At 48.7% G+C, this 23,139-nt stretch overlaps 1 protein-coding gene across 1 annotated transcript in view; it reads left to right on the top strand.

Annotated features, from left to right (window-relative positions):
- Positions 1-476: 476 nt before the first annotated feature.
- Positions 477-23,139, top strand: part of LOC140492585 (solute carrier family 2, facilitated glucose transporter member 4-like) — a 156,315-nt gene continuing 133,652 nt past the window's right edge. Inside the window, exons 1-2 of the mRNA XM_072591567.1 lie at positions 477-1,556; positions 22,531-22,626. Of these exons, the coding sequence (XP_072447668.1) occupies positions 828-1,556; positions 22,531-22,626 (825 nt within the window). The 5' untranslated portion in view covers positions 477-827. The remainder of the gene's footprint in view (positions 1,557-22,530; positions 22,627-23,139) is intronic.

Here is a 23,139-nt window from a genome sequence, read left to right as displayed (position 1 = left end):
CCCACTAAGTCCATACCGACCCTCTAAAGAGCATCCCACCCAGACCCATCTCCCTACCCTATCCCTGCAACCCTGCATTTCTCGTGGCTAACCCACCTAGCCTGCACATCCCTGGACACTGTGGGGTAATGTAGCTTGGTTGATCCACCCTCCAGGTGCTCCGGTTTCCTCCCACAGTCCAAAGATGTGCAGGTCAGGTGAATTGGCCATGCTAAATTGCCCGTAGTGTTAGGTAAGGGGTAAATGTAGGGGAATGGGTGGGTTGCGCTTCAGCGGGTCGGTGTGGACTTGTTGGGCCGAAGGGCCTGTTTCCACACTGTAAGTAATCTAACCTAAGTCTAACCTGCATGGCGTTGGACTGTGGGAGGATACCGGGGCACTGGGAGGAAACCCACACAGACATGGGGAGAAGGTGTCCTCCTTTAATATCTCCTTCCCTCTTCTGTCACTCTGTCTTCCCACCTCTTTCTCTCCTCCTTTCTATCTCCCAGCTTTTCTCTCTTCACTTCTATCTATCCCCCCCCCTCTCTGATTTTATCTCCATCGCTGCTTGGCCATTACCATCCCTCTCTCACTTCCCATTTCTCTCTCGTTCTGTTTTTTCTCTCTCTGGCTCTCTGTCCCCTTTCTGTCACTGTTCTCGGTCTCTCTCCCAAACTCTCACTGCCGTTTCTCTCTGTCGCTTCCCACGTCTCTGTTTATTTCTCTCTCTCTCTCTCGTTTCTCTACATCTCTCCCCACCTCCCTCTCTGATTTTTTTTTCTTTCTCCTACCCGTCACTGCTCTCTCTCTCTCCTCCATATCTCTTCTCACCCTTTCTTCTGTCAATGTTCTATTTCTGTTTCTATCTCCCTCTCCCCCATTTCTCTCTCTCTCCCTCCCTCTCTCCCCATTCTTTCTTTCCTTTTCTCTCTCTCTCCCTCCCTCTCTCCCCATTCTTTCTTTCCTTTTCTCTCTCTCTCCCTCCCTCTCCCCCATTCTTTCCTTTCTCTCTCTCTCCCCCTCCCTCCCTCTGTCGCTCCCCCATTCTTTCTTTCCTTTCTCTCTCCTTCTCTCTCTCCCCCATTCTTTCCTTCCTTCCTCTTTCCCTCCCTCTCTCTCTCCCCCATTCTTTCTTTCCTTTCTCTCTCCCTCCCTCCCTCTGTCTCTCCCCCATTCTTTCTTTCCTTTCTCTCTCCCTCCCTCTCTCTCCCCCATTCTTTCTTTCTTTTCTCTCTCTCTCTCTCTCTCCCCCATTCTTTCTTTCTTTCTTTCTTTTCTCTCTCTCTCTCCCCCATTCTTTCTTTCCTTTCTCTCTCGCCCTCTCTGTGCCCTGTTCTTCCACTTTATTCCTGACGCTTGAACCACACCTCCCGGCCCAGCCAATGACAAGTCCCCCCCGGGGTGTGAACTCACTGCCCCCCGCCCAGAGCCAGTGCCAGGAACCGGCGCCTCCCGACACCGGCGGCCGGGAGCTGCAGCCAGAGCCGGGGAACGGAGACAGTGACAGAGAGAGAGCTCCGAGCTTCACCTACAGCATGATGTCTGATGGCTTCCAGCAACTTGGAGGAGCCGAGGTAAGAAATCACAGCCACTTCACTCCAGTCCTGCAAAACAATGTCGGGCTCCAGCCTTGCCCTGTCACACAACACTGTCCTGCAACATTACATACTCTCCTCAACACTATCTCATCATACACCAGACTGACCTGTAATAGTGTGCTGCCCGATAAAATAACATACTGTCCTGTCCCACAGTATACTCTCATATACACCAAAGTGAGCTCTGACACAATATACTATCTCTTAATACAACACACTCTCCTGTAATACAGTGTGCGTTCTGATAAAATAACATGCTTTTCTGTAAAATAATATACTGTCTCATAACTCACCATCTTCCCCTGTACCACTGTGCTGTCTGATCATTTACATGCTGCCCTGTCTCACAACACTCTCCTGTTAACACACCACACTCTCCTATAACAAAGCACAATGCCCTGTACCACAAAGCTGTCCCATTACACAGTATGCTGTCTGATATTACACCTAACTGTTCTGGAGCACAGTACACTATCCTGAAATACAATGCTATACCATAACACTGCACTGTCTGAGATTGTATCGCGCTGTCCTGGAGCACACTGTACTGTCTGAGATTTTGTATCGCGCTTGTCCTGGAACACACTGTACTGTCTGAGATTTTGTATGGCGCTGACCTGGAACACCCTGCACTGTCTGAGATTTTGTATCGCGCTGTCCTGGAACACACTGCACTGTCTGAGATTTTGTATCGTGCTGTCCTGGAACACACTGCACTGTCTGAGATTGTATCGTGCTGTCCTGGGACACAGTACACTGCCTGATCTTACAGCACAATCCCCTGTAACACAGTATGCTGTTCTATAACAAAGCGCAATGCCCTCTTTAACATGATACTGTCCTGTAAACTGGTCTGCACATGCTAAATTGCCCCATAGTCTCCAGGAATGTGCAGGCTTCAGCAGATTAGCAATGGGAATGCAGGGTTACAGGGATAGGGATACAGGGATGGATCTGGGTGGGATGCTCTTCAGACGGTTGGTGTAGACTCGATGGGCCAAATGGCCTAGTTTCACACTGCAGGAATTTTATGATTCTTTAATAACACAGCACACCGTCTGATATTACAGCACACCGATCTGTAACACAACGCACTGTCTGATATTACAGCACCCCGTTCTGTGACAAAGCACACAGTCTGATATTACAGCACTGTTCTGCAACACAGCACACAGTCTGATATTACAGCACACCGTTCTGTAACACCGCAAACTGTCTGATATTACAGCACGCCATTCTGTAACACAGCATACTGTCTGATATTACAGCATGCCGTTCTGTAACACCGCAAACTGTCTGATATTACAGCATGCCATTCTGTAACACAGCATACTGTCTGATATTACAGCATGCCGTTCTGTAACACAGCACACCATCTGATATTACGGCACCCTGTTCTGTAACACCGCACACTGTCTGATATTACAGCACACGTTCTGTAACACAGCACACTGTCTGATATTACAGCACACCGTTCTGTAACACAGCACACCGTCTGATATTACAGCACCCTGTTCTGTAACACCGCATACTGTCTGATATTACAGCACACCGTTCTGTAACACCGCACACTGTCTGATATTACAGCATACCGTTCTGTAACACAGTATGCTGTCTGATATTACAGCACACTGTTCTATAACACAGTATACTGTCATAAAGGATGGAACAGTCCTTCCAGTCCAATTTGTCAGTGCCCGCTAGGTTTCCTAAATTGACTTGACCCATTTGCCTGCATTTGGCCCGTATCCCTCTAAACTGTCCATGTACCTGTCCGAATGCCTTTTAAATGTTGTAATTGTACCCTCCTCAACCACATTCTCTGACAGCTAGTTCAAATATGCACCATCTTGTGAATGAAAAAGTTGCAACACAGATTCCTTTTCCCTCTCACTTTTCAACCAATGCTCTCAGGTTTTGGATTCCCTTACCCTGGGGATAAGACCTTGGCTAATAATGTTTCTTATAATTCCATAAACCTCTCGAATGTCACCCCTCAGTATCCAGAGAAAATGTCCCAGCCTATGCAGCCTGTCCTTACAACTCAGACCCTCCAGTCTCGATGCCATCCTTGGAAGTTTTTAATGCATCCTTTCCAGTTTAATAACATCCTTTCTTTGGCAGAGCAACCAGAATTGTATGCAGCACTCCAAATGTGGCCTTAACAATGCCTTGTACAGTCGTAACATGAGGTTTGAAATCCTATACTCAGTTTCTGACTGCTGACGATCAGTATGCCAAATGCCTTCTTCACTGTTCTGTAGTTTCCTGACTTGTCCTTGTAGTCTTTCTTACAACACTAGCCACAATTCAGTCTTTGGGCAATTAATCTGTGGTTGTCAAAGAGTCACGGAGTCACAGAGATGTACAGCATGGAAACAGACCCTTCGGTCCAACCCATCCATGCCGACTAGATATCCCAACCCAATCTAGTCCCACCTGCCAGCACCCGGCCTATATCCCTCCAAACCCTTCCTATTCATATACCCATCCAAATGCCTCTTAAATGTTGTAATTGTATCAGCCTCCACCACTTCCTCTGGCAGCTCATGCCATACACGGACCACCCTCTGCGTGAAAAAGTTGCCCCTTAGGTTCCTTTTATATCTTTCCCCTCTCACCCTAAACCTATGTCCTCTAGTTCTGCACTCCCCGACCCCAGAGAAAAGACTTTGTCTGTTTACCCTATCCATGCCCCTCATGAATTTGTAAACCTCTATAAGGTCACCCCTCAGCCTCCGACACTCCAGGGAAAACAGCCCTAGCCTGTTCAGCCACTCCCTATAGCTCAAACCCTCCAATCCTGGCAACAGCCTCCTAAATGTTTACAGCTTTTTACAATATATGTAAATGATATAGAAGATGGTATCAGCAATAACATTAGCAAATTTGCTGATGATACAAAGCTGGGTGGTAGGGTGAAATGTGATGAGGATGTTAGGAGATTACAGGGTGACCTGGACAAGTTAGGTGAGTGGGCAGATGCATGGCAGATGCAGTTTAATGTGGATAAATGTCTGGTTTTCCACTTTGGTGGCAAGAACAGGAAGGCAGATTACTACCTCAATGGTATCAAATTAGGTAAAGGGGCTGTTCAGAGAGATCTGGGTGTTCTTGTCCACCAGTCAATGAAGGCAAGCATGCAGGTACAGCAGGTCGTGAAGAAGGCTAATAGCATGCTGGCCTTCATAACAAGAGGAATTGAGTATAGAAGCAAAGAGGTTCTTCTGCAGCTGTACAGGGCCCTGGTGAGACCACACCTGGAGTACTGTGTACAGTTCTGGTCTCCAAATTTGAGGAAAGACATTCTGGCTATTGAGGGAGTGCAGCGGAGGTTCACAAGGTCAATTCCTGGAATGGCAGGATTGCCTTACACGGAAAGACTGAAGCGACTGGGCTTGTATACCCTTGAGTTTAGAAGACTGAGAGGGGATCTGATTGAAACGTATAGGATTATGAAAGGATTGGACACTCTGGCAGGAGGAAACATATTTCCGCTGATGGGGGAGTGCCGAACCAGAGGACACAACTTAAAAATACGGGGTAGACCATTTAGGACAGAGATGAGGAGAAACTACTTCACCCAGAGAGTGGTGGCTGTGTGGAATGCTCTGCCCAAGGGGGCAGTGGAGGCTCAGTCTCTGGATTCATTTAAGAAAGAATTGGATAGAGCTCTTAAAGATAGTGGAGTCAAGGGTTATGGAAATAAGGCTGGAACAGGATACTGATTGGGAATGATCAGCCATGATCATATTGAATGGCGGTGCAGGCTCGAAGGGCTGAATGGCCTACTCCTGCATCTATTGTCTGTTGTCTATTGTCTAAATCTTTTCTGAACCCTTTCAAGTTTAACAACATCCTTCTGATAGGAACGAGACCAGAATTGCACACAATATTCTAACAGTGGCCTAACCAATATCATGTACAGCTGCAACATGACCTCCCAACTCCTATACTCAATACTCTGACCGATAAAGGAAAGTATACCAAACGCCTTTTTCACTGTCCTGCAACTCTACTTTCAAGGCGCTATGAACCTACATTCCAAGGTCTCTTTGTTCAGCAACACTCCCTAGGACCTTACCATTAAGTGTATAAGTCCTGTTAAGATTTGCTTTCCTAAAATGCAGCACCTCGCATTTATCTGAATTAAACTCCATCTGCCACTTCTCAGCCCATTGGCCCATCTGATCAAGATCCTGTTGTAATCTGAGGTAACCCTCTTCGCTGTCCACTACACCTCCAATTTTGGTGTCATCTGCAAACTTACTAACTGTACCTCTTATGCTCGCATCCAAATCATTTATGTAAATGACAAAAAGTAGAGGGCCCAGCACCGATCCTTGTGGCACTCCACTGGTCACAGGCCTCCAGTCTGAAAAACAACCCTCCACCACCACCCTCTGTCTTCTACATTTGAGCCAGTTCTGTATCCAAATGGCTAGTTCTCCTTGTATTCCATGAAATCTAACCTTGTTAACCAGTCTCCCATGGGGAATCTTGTCAAATGGCCTTACTGAAGTCCATATAGATCACTTCTACTGCTCTGCCTTCATCAATCCTATTTGTTACTTTTTCAAAAAACTCAATCGATTTCGTGAGACATGATTTCCCCCGCACAAAGCCATGTTGACTATCTCTAATCAGTCCTTGCCTTTCCAAATACATGTACATCCTGTACCTCAGGATTCCCTCCAACAACTTGCCCACTACCGAGGTCAGACTCATCGGTCTATAGTTCCCTGGCTTGTCCTTACCTCCCTTCTTAAACAGTGGCACCACGTTTGCCAACCTCCAGTCTTCCGGTACCTCACCTGTGACTATCGGTGATACAAATATCTCAGCAAGAGGCCCAGCAATCACTTCTCTAGCTTCCCACCGCGTTCTTGGGTACACTTGATCAGGTCCTGGAGATTTGTCCACCTGTATACGTTTCAAGACATCCAGCACTTCCTCCTCTGTAACCTGGACATTTTTTAAGACGTAACCATCTATTTCCCTACAGTCTATATCTTCCACATCCTTCTCCACAGTAAACACTGATGAAAAATACTCATTTAGTAGCTCCCCCATTTTCTGTGGCTCCACACAAAGGCAGCCTTGCTGATCTTTGAGGGGCCCTATTCTCTCCCTAGTTACCCTTTTGTCCTTAATGTATTTGTAAAAACCCTTTGGATTCTCCTTAACTCTATTTGCCAAAGCTATCTCATGTCCCCTTTTTGCCCTCCTGATTTCCCTCTTAAGTATACTCCTACTGCCTTTATACTCTTCGAAGGATTCACTCGATCTATCCTGTCTATACCTGACATATGTTTCCTTCTTTTTCTTCGCCAAACCCTCAATTTCTCCAGTCATCCAGCATTCCCTACACCTACCAGCCTTCCCTTTCACCCTCATAGGATTGTACCACCTCTGGATTCTCGTTATCTCATTTCTGAAGGCTTCCCATTTTCCAGCCATCCCTTTACCTGCGAACATTAGCCTCCAATCAGTTTTTGAAAGTTCTTGCCTAATACCGTCAAAATTGGCCTTTCTCCAATTTAGAACTTCAATTTTTAGATCTGATCTATCCTTTTCCATCACTATTTTAAATCTAATAGAATTATGGTTGCTGGCCCCAAAGTGCCCCCCCACTGACACCTCAGTCACCTGCCCTGCCTTATTTCCCAAGAGTAGGTCAAGTTTTGCACCTTCTCTCGTTGGTACATTCACATACTGAATCAGAAAATTTTCTTGTACACACTTAACAAATTCCTCTCCATCTAAACCTTTAACACTATGGCAGTCCCAGTCCATGTTGGGAAAGTTAAAATCCCCTACCATAACTACCCTAATTTCTTACAGATAACTGAAATCTCCTTACAAATTTGTTTCTCAATTTCCCTCTGACTATTAGGGAATCTATAATATAGTCCCAATAAGGTGATCATCCCTGTCTTATTTCTCAGTTCCATTCAAATAACTTCCCTGGATGTATTTCCAGGAATATCCTCCCTAATTACAGCAGTAACCTTATCCTTTATCTAAAACGCCACTCCCCCTCCTCTCTTGCCTCCCTTTCTATCCTTCCTGTAGCATTTGTATTCTGGAATATTAAGCTGCCAGTCCTGTCCATCTCTGAGCCATGTTTCTGTAATTGCTATGAAATCCTAGTCCCATGTTCCTAACCATACGCTGAGTTCATCTGCCTGCCCTGTTAGGCCCTTTGCACTGAAGTAAATGCAGTTTAATTACCAGTCCTATCTTGTTCTCTGCTTTATCCCTGCCTGCCCTGACTGTTTGACTCACTTCTGTTCTCAACCGTACCAGTCTCAGATTGATCTCTTTCCTCACGATCTCCTTGGGTCCCACCTCTCCCCACCTTACTCGGAACATGCTGCCCTTGAACTCTCATTATCTCACTTTTACATGCAAACAGCCTCCCTGAATCAACTTTCCAGAGTTCCTGTCTAACATTTTCAAAATTGGCCTTGCCTCAATTTGGAACTCTATCTTGTCTCGTTTTCCATAACTTTCTTAAAACTAATCGAATTGTGGCCACTTGTCCCAAAGTGCTCACCCACCCATACCTCAATCACTTGCCTGGCCTTATTTCCCAAGAGGGGGTCGAGTTTTGCCCCTTGTCTGATCGGACCACTACACGCTTAACAAATTCCTCTCCCAGCAAAGCAGTTAACACTATGACAGTCTCAGTCTCTGTTTGGAAAGTTAAAATCCTCGGCTGTTACAGCCCTATTATTCTCACAGCTATCCTTCCTATAGCACCATGCCCTGCAACGTTGACCTGTCAGTCCTCAGTCATGTTTCTGTAATAGCTATGATATAGACCCTAGAACAGTACAGCACAGTACAGGCCCTTCGACCCTCGATGTTATGCTGACCGTTTATCCTACTCTAAGATCAAACTAACCTACATGCCCTTCATTGGACTGTCACCCGAGTGCCTATCCAAAAGTTGTTGAAATGTCCTGAATGTATCTGACTCTACTCCCACGGCTGGCAGTGCATTCCACTCACCCACGACTCTGTGTAAAGAGCCTACCCCTGACATCTCCCCTAAACTTTCCTCCAATCACCTGAAAATTATGCCCCCTTGTGATAACCATTTCCATCCTGTGAAAAAGTCTCTGGCTACCCACTATATCTATGCCTGTCATCATCTTGTCCACTAGGAGAAAGTGAGGACTGCGGATGCTGGAGATCAGAACTGAAAAATGTGTTGCTGGAAAAGCGCAGTAGGTCAGGCAGCATCCAAGGAGCAGGGGAATCGACGTTTCGGGCATAAGCCCTTCTTCAGATGCTGCCTGACCTGCTGTGCTTTTTCAGCAACACATTTTTCAGCAGCGATCATCTTGTTCACCTCTATCAAGTCACCTCTCATCCTTCTTCATTCCAATGAAAAAGCCCTAGCTCCCTCAACGTTTCTTCATAAGACATTCCCTCCAGTCTAGGCCGCATCCTGGTAAATCTCCTCTGCACCCTTTCTAAAGCTTCCACATCTTTCCTATAATGAGGCGACCAGAACGGAACACAATATTCCAAGTGTGGTCTAACCAGGGCTCTATAGAGCTGCAGTATTACCTCACATCCCTTAAACTCAATTTCCTGGCTAATGAAAGCCAACACACCATACTTCTTAATAACCCTATCAACTTGACTGGTAACTTTGAGGGATCTATGGATGTGGACCCCACGATCCCTCTGTTCCTCCACACTGCCAAGAATCCTGCCTTTAACCCTGGATTCTGCATTCAAATTCCACCTTCCAAAATGAGTCACCTCACACTTTTCCAGGTTGAATTCTATCTGCCACTTCTCAGCCCAGTTCTGCACCCTGTCAATATCCTGTTGCAACCTCCAACAGCCCTCCACACTACCCACAACTCTACCAGCCTTCATGTCATTAGCAAACTTACTAACCCACCCTTCCACTTCCTCATCCAAGTCATTCATAAAAATCACAAACAACAGAGGTCCCAGAACAGATCCCTATGGAACACCACTGGTCACCGAGCTCCAGGCTGAATACTTCCCATCTACTACCACCCTCTGTCTTCTATGGGCCAGCCAATTTTGTATCCAGACAGCCAAATGTTCCTGTATCTCATGCCTCCTTATTTTCTGAATTAGCTTAACATGGGGAACCTAACCAAATGCCTTGCTAAAATCCACATACCCCACATCCACTGCTCTATCTTCATCAATGTGTTTTGTCACATCCTCAAAGAATTCAACAAGGTTTGTGAGGCATGACCTGCTCTTCACAAAGCCATGCTATCTCTTATCAAACTATGCTTTCCAAATAATCTTAAATCCTGTCTTTCAGAATCCTCTCAAATACTTTTCCCACCATTGATGTAAGACTGACTAGTTTGTAATTCCCAAGATTATCTCTATTCCCTTTCTTAAACAAGGGAGTAACATTTACCATCCTCCAATCATCTGGCACTACTCCAGTGGACAGTGAGGATGCAAAGGCACAACAATCTCTTCCCTCACTTCCTTTAGAAACCTTGGGTATATCCTGTCTGGCCCAGGGGACTTATCTATCCTCATGTTTTTCAAAATTTCCAGTTCATCCTCCGTCTTCATATCAACCTGTTCGACCATGTGAACCTGTTTCATGCTGTCCTCACAAGCGACAAGGTCCCTCTCGCTAGTGAATACTGAAACAAAGCATTCTTTCAGAACCTCACCTACCTCTTCTGACTCCAGGCATGAGTTCCCTCCACTATCCCTGATTGGCCCTACCCTCACTCTGGCCATCCTCTGGTTCCTCATGTAAGTGTAGAATGCCTCGGGATGTTCCTTAATCCTACCTGCCAAGGCTTTTTCATGCCCCCTTCTAGGTCTCCTAAGTCCATTCTTCAGTTCCTTCCTGGCTAATTTGTAACCCTCTAGAGCCCTGTCTGATCCTTGCTTCCTCAACCTTAAGTAAGCTTCCTTCTTCCTCTTGACTAGATGTTCCACATCTCTTGTCATCCAAGGTTCCTTCACCCTGCCATCCCTTCCTTGCCTCAGGACAAACCTATCTCACACTCACAGCAAGTGCTCCCTAAACAACCGCCATATTTCTGTTGTGCATTTCCCTGAGAATATCAATTCCCAATTTATGCTCCACAGTTCCTGCCTTAATGTAATTCCTCCGGCCCCAATTATAAATGTCCCAATCTGACTGCTCCTATCCCTCTCCGTGACTACAGTAAAGGTCAGGGATTTGTGATCACTATCACTAAAATGCTCTCGCACTGAGAGATCTGACACCTGACCTGGTTTGTTGCCAAGCACCAAATCCAAAATGGCCTCCCCTCTAGTCGGCCTATCTACATATTGAGTCAGAAATCCTACCTGGACACACCTGACAAAATCTGCTCCATCCAAACTGTTTGCACTCAGGAGGTTCCAATCAAATTAGGGCAGTTAAATTCACCCATTACAGCAACCCTGTTACATATGCACCTTTCCAAAATCTGCCTCCCAAATCTGCTCCTCCATGTCTCTGTTGCTATTGAGGGGTCTATAGAAAACTCCCAGTAAAGTGACTGCTCCTTTCCTGTTTCTGACTCCCACCCAGACTGACTCTGTCGACAAAACCTCCTCGGTGACCTTCCTTTCTGCAGGTGTGATACTATCCCTGATCACCAATGCCACTCCCCCACATCCTTTACCTTCCTCTTTATTCTTTTTGAAACATCTAAGCCCCGGAATACCCAACAACCATTCCTGCTCCCCTCCTCCCCCTGCCCCCACCCCCGTCCCCTGTGATATCCAAGTCTCTGCAATGACCACAACATCCAAGTACTGATCCATGCTCTAAGTCCATCACGCTTATTCCTGACACTTCTTGCATTAAAATAGACACACTTCAATCCGTCACACTGACTGCAACTTTGTCCTAGTCCTATCCTATGTTCCTATCCACGCCCTGAGTTCATTTGCCTTACCTGTCAGGCCTCTTGCATTGAAATAAACACGGTTATTGGTTTAATTCATCAATCTTCTCTCGTTCCCTGCATGCTCTTATTTGTCTTGTCTATATAACTTGCCCTCTTAACTTCTGTCCCAGCCACAACCTTCTCTCTTGTCCCACTACTGCTTCAGGTCCTCCCCACGCCCCTCCCCGGGATGTGGAACACCCTGCCTGCACCACGAGCAGACTCGCCAACTTTAAGGGCATTTAAATGGTCATTGGATAAACAAATGGATGAAAATGGAATAGTTTAGGTTGGATGGGCTTCAGATTGGATTCACAGGTTGGCACAACATCGAGAGCTGAAGGTTCTGTTACTGCGCTGTAATGTTCTATGTATTAACACAGTGCGCTGTCTGATGTTACAGCACACTGTCCTGTCACACAGCACCTGTCTGAGAATAGAACACACTGTCCTGTAAATTGAGTCTGACAGTACAAAATGCTGTTTTGTGGCACAGTATACTCTTTGACATATACTGTCCGATATGTCCAGTCGTACAACATACTTCCTTGTATTATAGAATACAGCCGATGCAATTCTGTTTTGGAAGTTTAGTTATTGTTGCAATGTTGAAAACACTGCAGCTAACCTGTTCATTGCATGATCCAAGAAACAGCAATGTGGTAACGACTTCAATCCTCTTGTCATGGTGATGCTGATTGAGAAATGGGTGTTGGTCTCAGGGCACTGGGGAAACAAACTGGCTTTTTTTGTTCATTACTGGCCATGAAACCTGTTGCATCCCCTGACAGTATAAGAGAGTTTCTCTAAGGTTCTTCAACAGGCATGTAACTGGCGATCAGTTTGGTTCGGACTAAAATTTGAGGAGATCAAATGAATACAAAATGCAGTAGAGCAAACACACTGCATTCTGTCACATTTTGCTGTGGCATAAAGTACATTTTTCGAAGCCAATTTCTCTGTGAAGATAACACAGATAGACCGATGCTGTGAATAATAGCATAATTCGTCAGATCTCCGAATTCCTCCAGCGTCGACCATCTTGTTTGCTTGGCAGTTTTGGAATCCAAATGGCCAAAAGTTCCCCGTTTCTCCTTGTGATTGACACCTTCAAGAATTCCAACACCTTTAGCAACTATCATTGAAAACTTGACAAATTCTCTTTTCATGATAGAGCGCCATGATTATAGAACTCCCAAGCCATGAGAAGTGGTGCCTTTGGCATTGTGTGTAGTTGGGGGTCTGTTAGCGGGATAGCAGGTTTACAGTGCCAAGTGAATTGACTCAATTCCCACACTAGCTCAGCTTAATTTCACAGAATCCATACAGGCCATTTGGCCCAATAAGTCCACACCAACCCTCTAAAGAGTATCTAACCCTAAACCCCCCACCTTATCACATTTCCCCTCACCCACCCACCTTACATACACATCCCTGAACACTATAGACAATTTATCGTGGCCAATCCACCCTAACCTACACATCATTAGACTGTGGGAGGAAACCCACGCAGACACAGGGAGAATGTGCAAACTCCACACAGATTGTCACCCAAGGGGGGAATTGAACCCAGGTCCTTGGCGCTGTGAGACAGCAGTGCTAACCACTGAGCCGCTGTACTACCCTGTGCGGATAACAGAGATTGGTGGATAAAATCAGCAGGTCTGGCAGCATTTTGTGAGTTCTGAAGAAGTGTCACTGGACCCAAGACATTGACTTTGCTTTCTCTCCACCGATGCGGCCAGACCCTCTGAGTTTCTCCAGCAATTTCTGTTTTTGTTTTAGATTCCCAGCATCCACAGTACTTTGTTTATTACAAAGGTCCTGCCTTCTCAGCCTCTCGCCTTGCCTGAGGCGTGGTGAACGTCTGTCGTTCCTCTCGAATGAGAGCATGGGGCAATGGTGACTCTCCCTCTTGTATGTCTTCAAATGCGACTGATTCTTGATCTGGAAAGGAAGCTATGTCGCATCTTCCACAATGTCGCGTACTGGGGAGGCAATGAAGCACCATCGAAGTGGTATGAAAGCTGAAAGCCGATTTACGCATCGCAAGATCTCAAATGGCGATGTGACTTTGGTCCAGACAGTTTTCCTTCTTTGACCTCAATGAATATTGGCTTCAGGAAGAACTCATCCTGAAACCCATGGGGACTTGCATAACTGCCTGAGAGAGCAGGAGGACCGCTTGGTCTCACGTCACATCAAAGTTCAACAGCACTGACCCTGCAGTGCCCCGTCAATACTGGCATCATGTGATAGCCTTGACTTTAAAGAGCTTGGGCCCCGGGTGTGGGACACAAGCCCAGAGTTGACAGTCCTACCCACTGAGCCATGGCTAGTACGCCAATGAAATGGGAAGTCATTCAAATGAAAACATGAACCCAGACGATCAATACCTTCCCAACTCAGCTTGCTACGTTTTGCAGGATGTTGTGGTGGGTGTGGGCTGGTGTTGGGTGTTCTCTCTGACGTTGTGAAAGGAATGTTAAATAGACTGGAGATGTTTGGACTGCGCTGCTGGAGGTTGGGAAGGCTGAGAGAAGATTTGAGCAAGGCATCTAGAGAGAGCAGATCAGGAGAAGTTGCTTTCCACTTGCAGAAGGATCAGATGCCTGAGGGTACACATTGAAGGCAGTTGGTGAAAGGACCAACAGCTACAAGGCCAGAAATCTTTTTACACATTAAAGTCTCACCATCTGGATTGTGCTGTCTGAGAGTGACCAGTGGTGTCCCACAGTACTGGGATTTTAACCTGACTGTGAATCCTCTTGCAAGGATGCCTGCCTTGAAGAAGTTTTCCTCCTCTCTCTACAAGCTATTCCTGATGAAGGGCTTTTGCCCGAAACGTCGATGTTCCTGCTCCTCAGATGCTGCCTGACCTGCTGTGCTTTTCCAGCACCGCTCTAATCTAGACCCCACTTTTGTTTGTCATTGTATAAATGATATGATATGAGAATATAGAAAGCATGGTTTGTAAGCTTGCAGATGGCACCAAAATTGGTGGCATGGTAGACAGTGAAGAAGGTTAGCTACAATTACAAAGAGATCGGTTGGGTCAATGGGAAAATGGAGTTTAATTTAGATAAATGTGAGGTATTGCATTTTGGTCAAACAAGGGACAGAACCTATACAATTAAAAGTAGGGCCTTGGGGAGTTTTGTTGAACAGAGAGTCATAATTCTTTGAAGTTTGTATCACATGTAATTAGGTTGGTTAAGAAAGCGTTTAACACACTTGCCTTAATTGCTCAGATCTCAGAGTATCGGAATTGAAACGTTTAATTGAGGTTGTAGAGGACGTTGGTGAGGTGTGGAATACCGTGTGCAGTTCTGTTCACCCTGTTATAGGAGGCTGCAGAGGGTTCAAAAGAGACTTACCAGGGTGTTGCTGGGAATGGAGTGTTTGAGCTATGTAGGCTGGAACGTTTCTTATTGGAACATAGGAGAGGTGACCATTTAGAGGTTTAAAACATCATGAGAGGTATTGATAAGGTGAGTGGCAGGTGTCTTTTCCCTACGGTGGGGGCTTTTAAGAGGAGGGGGTATATTTTTTAGGCGAGAGGAGAAAGATTTAAAAAGACATGGCTGCAATTTTTTTCACACAGGGTGGTTCATGTGTGTGGAATGAACTTCCAGAGGAAGTGGTAGATGCGAGTACAGTTACAACACTTAAAAGACATTTGGATAAGTACATGAATAAGGAATGTTTGGAGGGAAATGGGCCAAGGGCAGGCAGGTGAGGCTAGTTTAGTTTGGGATTATGGTTGGCACAGACTGGTTAGACCGAAGGGTTTGTTGCCAAGCTGTCTGACTCTATGACCCTATGAGTCTGGTGGGGACAGTTACAATTGGGAGCGATTGTGAAGGAACAGGATTGGAACTAGAAGAATGTTAAGGCTAACTGGGTAGCAGGAAGGCGAGTGGCGCTTAACATCACCAGCTGGCTCAGCCCAGACACAATGGACAGAACGGCCTCAAACTCTGCTGCAACTGTTGTATAATTGTAATCCTGGTATGCACTTTACAGCAGCTAATTTTAATGTGTTGGTCAGTCAGTACAGAGGGAGCACTGCACTGTCAGAGGGTCAGTGCTGAGGGGGTGCTGCACTGTCAGGGGGTCAGTGCTGAGGGAGTGCCACACTGTCAGAGGGTCAATGCAGAGGGAGCACTGGACTGTTAGAGGGAGAGTACTGAAGGGGTGCCACACTGTCAGAGAGTCTATGCTAAGGTGACACTGCACTGCTGGAGGGTCAGTACAGAGGGAGGGCTGCACTGTCCGAGGGTCAGTGCTGAGGAGTGCCGCACTGTCGGAGAGTCAGTGCAAAGGGAGCACCGCACTGTTGTAGGGTCAACGCTGAGGGAGTGCGGCACTGTCAGAGGGTCGGTGCTGAGGGAGTGCTGTACTGTCAGAGGGTCAGTGCTGAGGGAGTGCTGCACTGTCAGAAGGTCAGTGCTGAGGTAGTGCTGCACTGTCAGAGGGTCAGTACTGAGGCAGTGCTGCACTGTCAGAAGGTCAGTGCTGAGGTAGTGCTGCAACTGTCAGAGGGTCAGTGCTGAGGGAGTGTCGCACTGTCAGAGGGTCAGTGCTGAGGGAGTGTCACACTGTCAGAGGGTCAGTACTGAGGGAGTGCTGCACTGTCAGAGGGTCAGTGCTGAGGGAGTGCCGCACTGTGAGAGGGTCAGTGCTGAGAGAGTACTGCACTATCAGAGGGTCAATGCAGAGGGAGCCCTGCACTGTCGGAGGGTCAGTACTGAAGGGGTGCCACACTGTCAGAGGGTCTATGCTGAGGTGACAGTGCACTGCTGGAGGGTCAGTGCAGGGGGAAAGCTGCACTGTCGGAGGATCTGTGCTGAGGGAATTCGGCACTGTCGGGAGGGTCAGCACTAAGGGAGCGCTGCACTGTTGAGAGGGACAGTGCTGAGGTGACACTACACTGTTGGAGGGTCAGTGTTAAGGGAGCACTTCAAATTTTAGTGTGGTGCTCTTTCAGTAATAACCCTCTATCAGAAGGCCAATTGCTAAGGAAGTCCTACATTGTCGGAGGGTCAGCGCTGAGGGAGGGCTGCACTGTCGAAGGGTCAGTGCTGAGGGAGTGCTGCACTGTCAGGGGGTCAGTACTGAGGCAGCACTGCACTGGCGGAGGGTCAGTGCTGAGGGAGTGCTGCACTGGCAGAGGGTCAGTGCTGAGGGAGGGCTGCACTGTTGAAGGGGCAGTGCTGAGGGAGTGCTGCACTGTCGGGGGGTCAGTACTGGGGCAGCACTGCACTTTCGGAGGGTCAGTGCTGAGGGAGTGCTGCACTGTTGTAGGGTCAGTGCTGAGGGAGCGCCACACTGTCAAAGGGTCAGTGCCGCACTGTCGGGGGGTCAGTGCTAAGGGAGTGCTGCACTCTAGGAGGGTCAGTGCCGAGACAGTGTTGCAGTGTCGGAGGGTCAGCACTGGGGGAGCACTGCACTGTCAGGAGGGTCAGTAATGAGAGAGCACTCACTGTTGGGATGGTCAAAACTGAGGGAGAACTGCACTGTTGGGATGATCAGTACTAAGGTGATACTGCACTGTCAGAGGGTCAGCGCAGAGGAGGTGCTGCGCTATTGGAGGGTCAGTACTGAGGGAGCACTCACTGTCAGGATGGTCAATACTGAGGGAGCACTGCACTGTTGGCAGGGTCAATGCTGAGGGAGCGCCACACTGTCAGATGGTCAGTGCTGAGGGAGTACTGCACTGTCGGAGGGTCAGTACTGAGGGAGCGCTGCACTGTCAGAGGGTCAGTACTGAGGGGGCACTGCACTGTCGGAAGGCCAGTACCGAGGGAGCACTGCACTGTTGGAGGGTCAGTACTGAAGGAGCGCCGCACTGTTGGAGGGTTAGTACTGAGGGGACGCTGCACTGTTGGAGGATGTGCTGAGGGAGCACTGCACTGTCGGAGGGTCAGTACTGAGGGAGTGCCACACTGTCACAGGGTCAGTGCTGAGGGTGTGCTGCACTGTCAGTGGGTCAGTGCTGAGGGAGCACTGCACTGTTGGAGGATCAGTGCTGAGGGAGCACTGCACTGTCGGAGGGTCAGTGCTGAGGGAGTACTGCACTGTCGGAGGATCAGTGCTGAGGGAGCACTGCATTGTCGGAGGGTCAGTACTGAGGGGGCACTGCACTGTCAGAGGGTCAGTACTGAGGGACTGCCGCACTGTCACAGGGTCAGTGCTGAGGGTGTGCTGCACTGTAAGTGGGTCAGTGCTGAGGGACTGCCGCACTGTCGGAGGGTCAGTACTGAGGGAGTGCTGCACTGTCGGAGGGTTAGTGCTGAGGAGGCACTGCACTGTCAGTGGGTCAGTGCTGAGGGTGTGCTGCACTGTCAGAGGGTCAGTGCTGAGGGAGCACTGCACTCTCGGAGGGTCAGTGCTGAGGGAGTGCTGCACTGTCGGAGGGTTAGTGCTGAGGGGGCACTGCACTGTCAGTGGGTCAGTGCTGAGGGTGTGCTGCACTGTCAGAGGGTCAGTGCTGAGGGGCTGCCGCACTGTCACAGGGTCAGTGCTGAGGGTGTGCTGCACTCTCAGTGGGTCAGTGCTGAGGGACTGCCGCACTGTCAGAGGGTCAGTACTGAAGGAGCACTGCACTATCGGAGGGTCAGTACTGAGGGAGTACTGCACTGTCGGAGGGTCAGTACTGAGGGAGTGCCACACTGTCAGAGGATCAGTGCTGAGGGAGTGCTGCACTGTTGGAGGGTCAGTGCTGAGGGGACGCTGCACTGTCGGAGGATCAGTGCTGAGGGGACGCTGCACTGTCGGAGGATCAGTGCTGAGGGAGCACTGCACTGTCGGAGGGTCAGTACTGAGGGAGCACTGCACTGTCAGAGGGTCAGTGCTGAGGGAGCGCTGCACTGTCGGAGAGTCAGTGCTGAGGGGGCAATGCACTGTCAGAGGGTCAGTACTGAGGGACTGCCGCACTGTCACAGGGTCAGTGCAGAGGGTGTGCTGCACTGTAAGTGGGTCAGTGCTGAGGGACTGCCGCACTGTCGGAGGGTCAGTACTGAGGGAGTGCTGCACTGTCGGAGGGTTAGTGCTGAGGGGGCACTGCACTGTCAGTGGGTCAGTGCTGTGGGTGTGCTGCACTGTCAGAGGGTCAGTGCTGAGGGACTGCCGCACTGTCACAGGGTCAGTGCTGAGGGTGTGCTGCACTGTCAGTGGGTCAGTGCTGAGGGACTGCCGCACTGTCAGAGGGTCAGTACTGAGGGAGCGCTGCACTGTTGGAGGGTCAGTACTGAGGGAGCGCTGCACTGTTGGAGGGTCAGTACTGAGGGAGCGCTGCACTGTCAGTGGGTTAGTGCTGAGGGACTACCGCACTGTCGGAGGGTCAGTGCTGAGGGAGCACTGCACTGTCGGAGGGTCAGTACTGAGGGAGTGCCACACTGTCGGAGGGTCAGTACTGAGGGAGTGCTGCACTGTCGGAGGGTCAGTACTGAGGGAGCACTGCACTGTCGGAGGGTCAGTACTGAGGGAGTGCCGCACTGTCGGAGGGTCAGTACTGAGGGAGTGCTGCACTGTCGGAGGGTCAGTACTGAGGAAGCACTGCAGTGTCAGAGGGTCAGTGCTGAGGGGCTGCTTTGTTGCCAGAAGGTCAGTACCAAGGGAATACCATAATGTTGTAGGGTCAGTGCTGCGGAATCACCACACTGTCAGAGGATCAGCGCTGAGGGAGAGGATACTGTTGGAGGCTTAGAGCTGAGGGAGTGCTGCAGTGTTGTAAAACCAGTGCTAAGGGAGTGCCGCGCTGTCAGACGGTCAGTAGTGAGGGAGTGCTGTGCAGCTGGAGGGTCAATGCTGAGGGAGAGCTGCACTGTCAGGGGGTTATTACCCAGGATATCAAGATAGGGTAGATTTCTCCTCAGTTGGCCTGGGTCAACGTTTTTCCTTCAATATCTTTATCTGGTGAATATCATGCTGTCCATTTAGAATGCTGTGAAAGGTGCTACAGCAATGCAATTTTGTGTCTTTGTATTTTTGTTGTGATTTAACAAGGTTGCCATAGACAGACTTCTTCCCCCCCACCCCCCTACCTCACTGGGCAAGCTCCAACAGAGAGACACAGTCTTTGGCTGACTGTGAGGAGCAGAGCTCAGTATTTCAGCTCCTCAGGCCTGTTGTGGAATTTAATAAGGTCAGTTCACTGCTGGGGGAGTTGGGGGGGTGGGGGGGTGTGGCGGGGGGGGGTTGGCAGGGGAGGAGTTTGTGTTTGTGTTTATCTGGCTTCAAAGGGGTATGTGGGTTCAGGAGATGGTTGTCCAAGCACCGTCTGGGCTCTTGGGGCGTTATAGCTCAGTTGCCCCCTCATCACAGACACTGAATGTAATCCTAAGGCCTCCCAAAACTGAATTTCACTAAAGGCTAACATAAGAATTTAAGCCACTCACGAGGGAAATCTGAACGTCTCTTTGAAGATTTTTGATTCTTCTCCAGTCAAAGACTGGGCACTGAGGGTGGCAATACACAGGGAGCCAGGGTGGATTTATGCCCAGGAATGATGAGATATGCGGCAAAACGTGGGTGAATGTGTGAGTCGGCTAACAGGATCTCACCGATTGGCCAGCGAGATTTCACACCTTCTTTATTCTCTTCCCCAGTCTCCGTGGAATACCCTTCCACAACTCACACCAACTGATTTCAAGGTCAATAGATCGCGCTGTAATTACACCCTCCACCACTGGGGTGCAGAGGGGCAGTGTGGGGTAGCACCCTATCGTTTCCTCGGCGATTCCACTCCTCTCTCCTGAAGCCCTGTGCTAATGTCAATCGTGTAGTGTGGAAGATTTTTTTTCCATGTTATTGCTAATTGTAACTGAAGCCCTATCTGTGACCTGCCGGAAGAGCAGCGCTCCGACAGCTCGTGATTTCAAATAAGTCAATTGGTCTATAACCTGGTGTTGTGCGACCTCTGACCTTGTCCACTCCAGTCTGACTCTGGCGCCTCCACATCATGGCTTTCAAACTGTGTCCATTTACAAGGGGGAATGGTTTCTCCCTGTTCGCTCTGTCTGGATCCCTCACGGTTCTGAAAACCTACACAAGCCCCAACTTGTCCAATCCATCCCAGTGTCTGAAGTTTCCCATTCTTGAAGCCGTCCTTGTAAATCGCGTCCGCATTCTCTCCAATCTGTTCACATCCTTCCTAAAGTGTGGAGCTCTGGAACTGTACAGAGCACTCCCCCGCAGAGGTCTCATCAGCGATCTGTAAAGTTTCAGCATTTCTCTGTTTTGTCTCTCCGGCACTCTCTGCTCCCGCACAGTTTTGAGGAATCCGTGCTCTTCTCTTTCCTTCTCACCCTTGTCCCTAAGTGGACTGACAATGAGTCATTTGGATCTCACTGGCTGTGTTATCCTGACCCACCCATTCCCCCACTGAATATACAGCCCTCTCAATGTATAAACATCCCCCAGCATAGAATCCCACAATCAGAGGAAACCTATTCAAACCATCATGTCTTCTGATGGTTCTCCTACGATGCCAGACATGGACCTCCCCTCCTCTGCCCTCTCCCCGCATTCCTCTTTGTCGGAAATTTAGGACGTGAAGAAACATTGGCAGGTAGTGTGTGAGGTCACTCGGGAGCTGGGTGCATTCTGACTCCCTGAGGAATGATATTTTAATTTCCTTTTATGTTGTCGTTTGGGAAATTTCCGACTTGGTTACCAGAGGAGGGGGGGGCACTGACCTCTCTGCTGAGGGAAGTCGGTCTTTCCCCAGGCCACTTCCTTCAGCTTCCCTTGTTCCAAGGGGATCAAACTCAGCCTGTCGCATTTTTTCTCCATTTCTCAGGCCAAGCAATGTGACCGTTGATTTCCTCTGTTGGTTCTCTCATGTAACTGTGTCCTTGCGATAGATCCCTTCAGGCCCGGGGGACTTACCTACAGTAATGTTTTTGAAACCCCCTCCTCCTTAATGCAGCATACCTTCGAGTACCAATAAACCCCTCTCTGAAAATCCCATCATTCATGTCTTTCTCCTTGGGGACCTCACTCACTTCTTCTGGCTCCATGCATAAATTCCTGCCTTTGTCCTTCAGTGGATCTACCCTTTCCCTAGTTACTCCATTGCTCCTAATAGATGGATTAAAAGCCTTAAGCTTTACCATGATGCTACTTGCCAAGGATATTTCATGGCCCCTTCACCCTCTCCGAATTTCTTTTTTTAAGTTCTGTGTCCTGGGAGGGTTTGATGGAGCCATGTAGAGGGAGCTTTACTCTGTATCTAACCCTCTGTCCTGGCAGTGTTTGATTGGGTCAGTGTAGAGGAAGCTTTACTCTGTATCTAACCCTCTGTCCTGGCAGTGTTTGATGGGGGACAGTGTAGAGGGAGCTTTACTCTGTATCTAACCCGGTGCTGTCCCTGTCCCTGGAAATGTTTGATGGGGGGGACAGTGTAGAGGGAGCTTTACTCTGTATCTAACCCCATGCTGGCCCTGTCCTGGGATTGTTTGATGGGGGACAATGTAGAGGGAGCTTTACTCTGTATCTAACCCCATGCTGTCCCTGTCCTGGGAATGTTTCACAGAGACAGTGTAGAAGGAGCTTTACTCTGTATCTCACCCTCTGTCCTGGGAGTGTTTGATGGGGGGACAGTGTAGAGGGAACTTTACTCTGTATCTAACCCTGTGTTGTTGCTGTCCTGGGAGTGTTTGGGGGACGGTACAGAAGGAGCTCTACTCTGTATCTAACCCAATGCTGTCTCTGTCCTGGAAGTGTTAGATGGGGGACAGTGGAGAAGGATTTATTCCCGTGATTTTAAAAACCTACTGAGTTTGTGCATTGTCTGGTGTAGGGGAGGTTTGCGATAGGGAGCCTGGTCTCAGTTCAAGCTCAGTCACTTTGTGGGGGCAAGGTGCCAGTGCAGCGGTGGGAGTTGGAGGGAGTTCTCGAGGGAGGGGTGGTAACTGGGGATTTTTGTGAATGTGGGAGGGGGTTGGAGGACAAAACAAAGTTTGAGTTGTTTGTGTCTTTCTATAGCTCCTCCATTTGTCTCTTTACAGCGTGTCACATGGACCCTTATCCTCTCTGTGTTCACTGCGGTACTGGGATCTTTGCAGTTTGGATATAACATCGGGGTTATCAACGCACCCCAGAAGGTAAGAGCACCAACGAGGGAGAGACCAAGGGTGAGGGGAGAAGGGCACAGAGAGACAGAGACCGCGAGAGAGAGAGAGAGAGATGGGGGTAAGAGAGGAGGGAGAGAAAGCAGCTAGAGAGAGAGAGAGAAGAGTGAAGGGAGCGAGGGGAGAGTGAATTAAGAGATAAACAGTGGGAGAGAGATGGTTGGGAGAAAGGTAGGGAGAGTTGGGAGTTAGATGGCTGTTGGAGAGAGACAGCGAGGAGAGGCAGCAGGCAGAGAGAAATGGGAGGAAAGAGAGACAAGGAGAGAGAGAGAGAGCGATGGGGTAAAGAGGGAGGGAAAAAGCAATGGAGGGCAAGGTAGAGAGTCCAAGGGAGGTGAGAAGAGAGGATGAGAGAGAGAGGAGAAAAACAATGGTGTGAGAGAGAGGTTGGGGAGTGAAGGGGGAGTCAGCGAGTGAGACATGGAGGAGAGAGGGAAGGAAGAGCTGGAGAGAGTGAGTGAGATTGGGACTGGGAACAAAATGGCT

The sequence above is a fragment of the Chiloscyllium punctatum genome, chromosome 21, assembly GCF_047496795.1.
Source record: "Chiloscyllium punctatum isolate Juve2018m chromosome 21, sChiPun1.3, whole genome shotgun sequence".
Lineage (NCBI taxonomy): Eukaryota > Metazoa > Chordata > Chondrichthyes > Orectolobiformes > Hemiscylliidae > Chiloscyllium > Chiloscyllium punctatum.
This window is presented reverse-complemented; position numbering and strand designations above follow the sequence as displayed.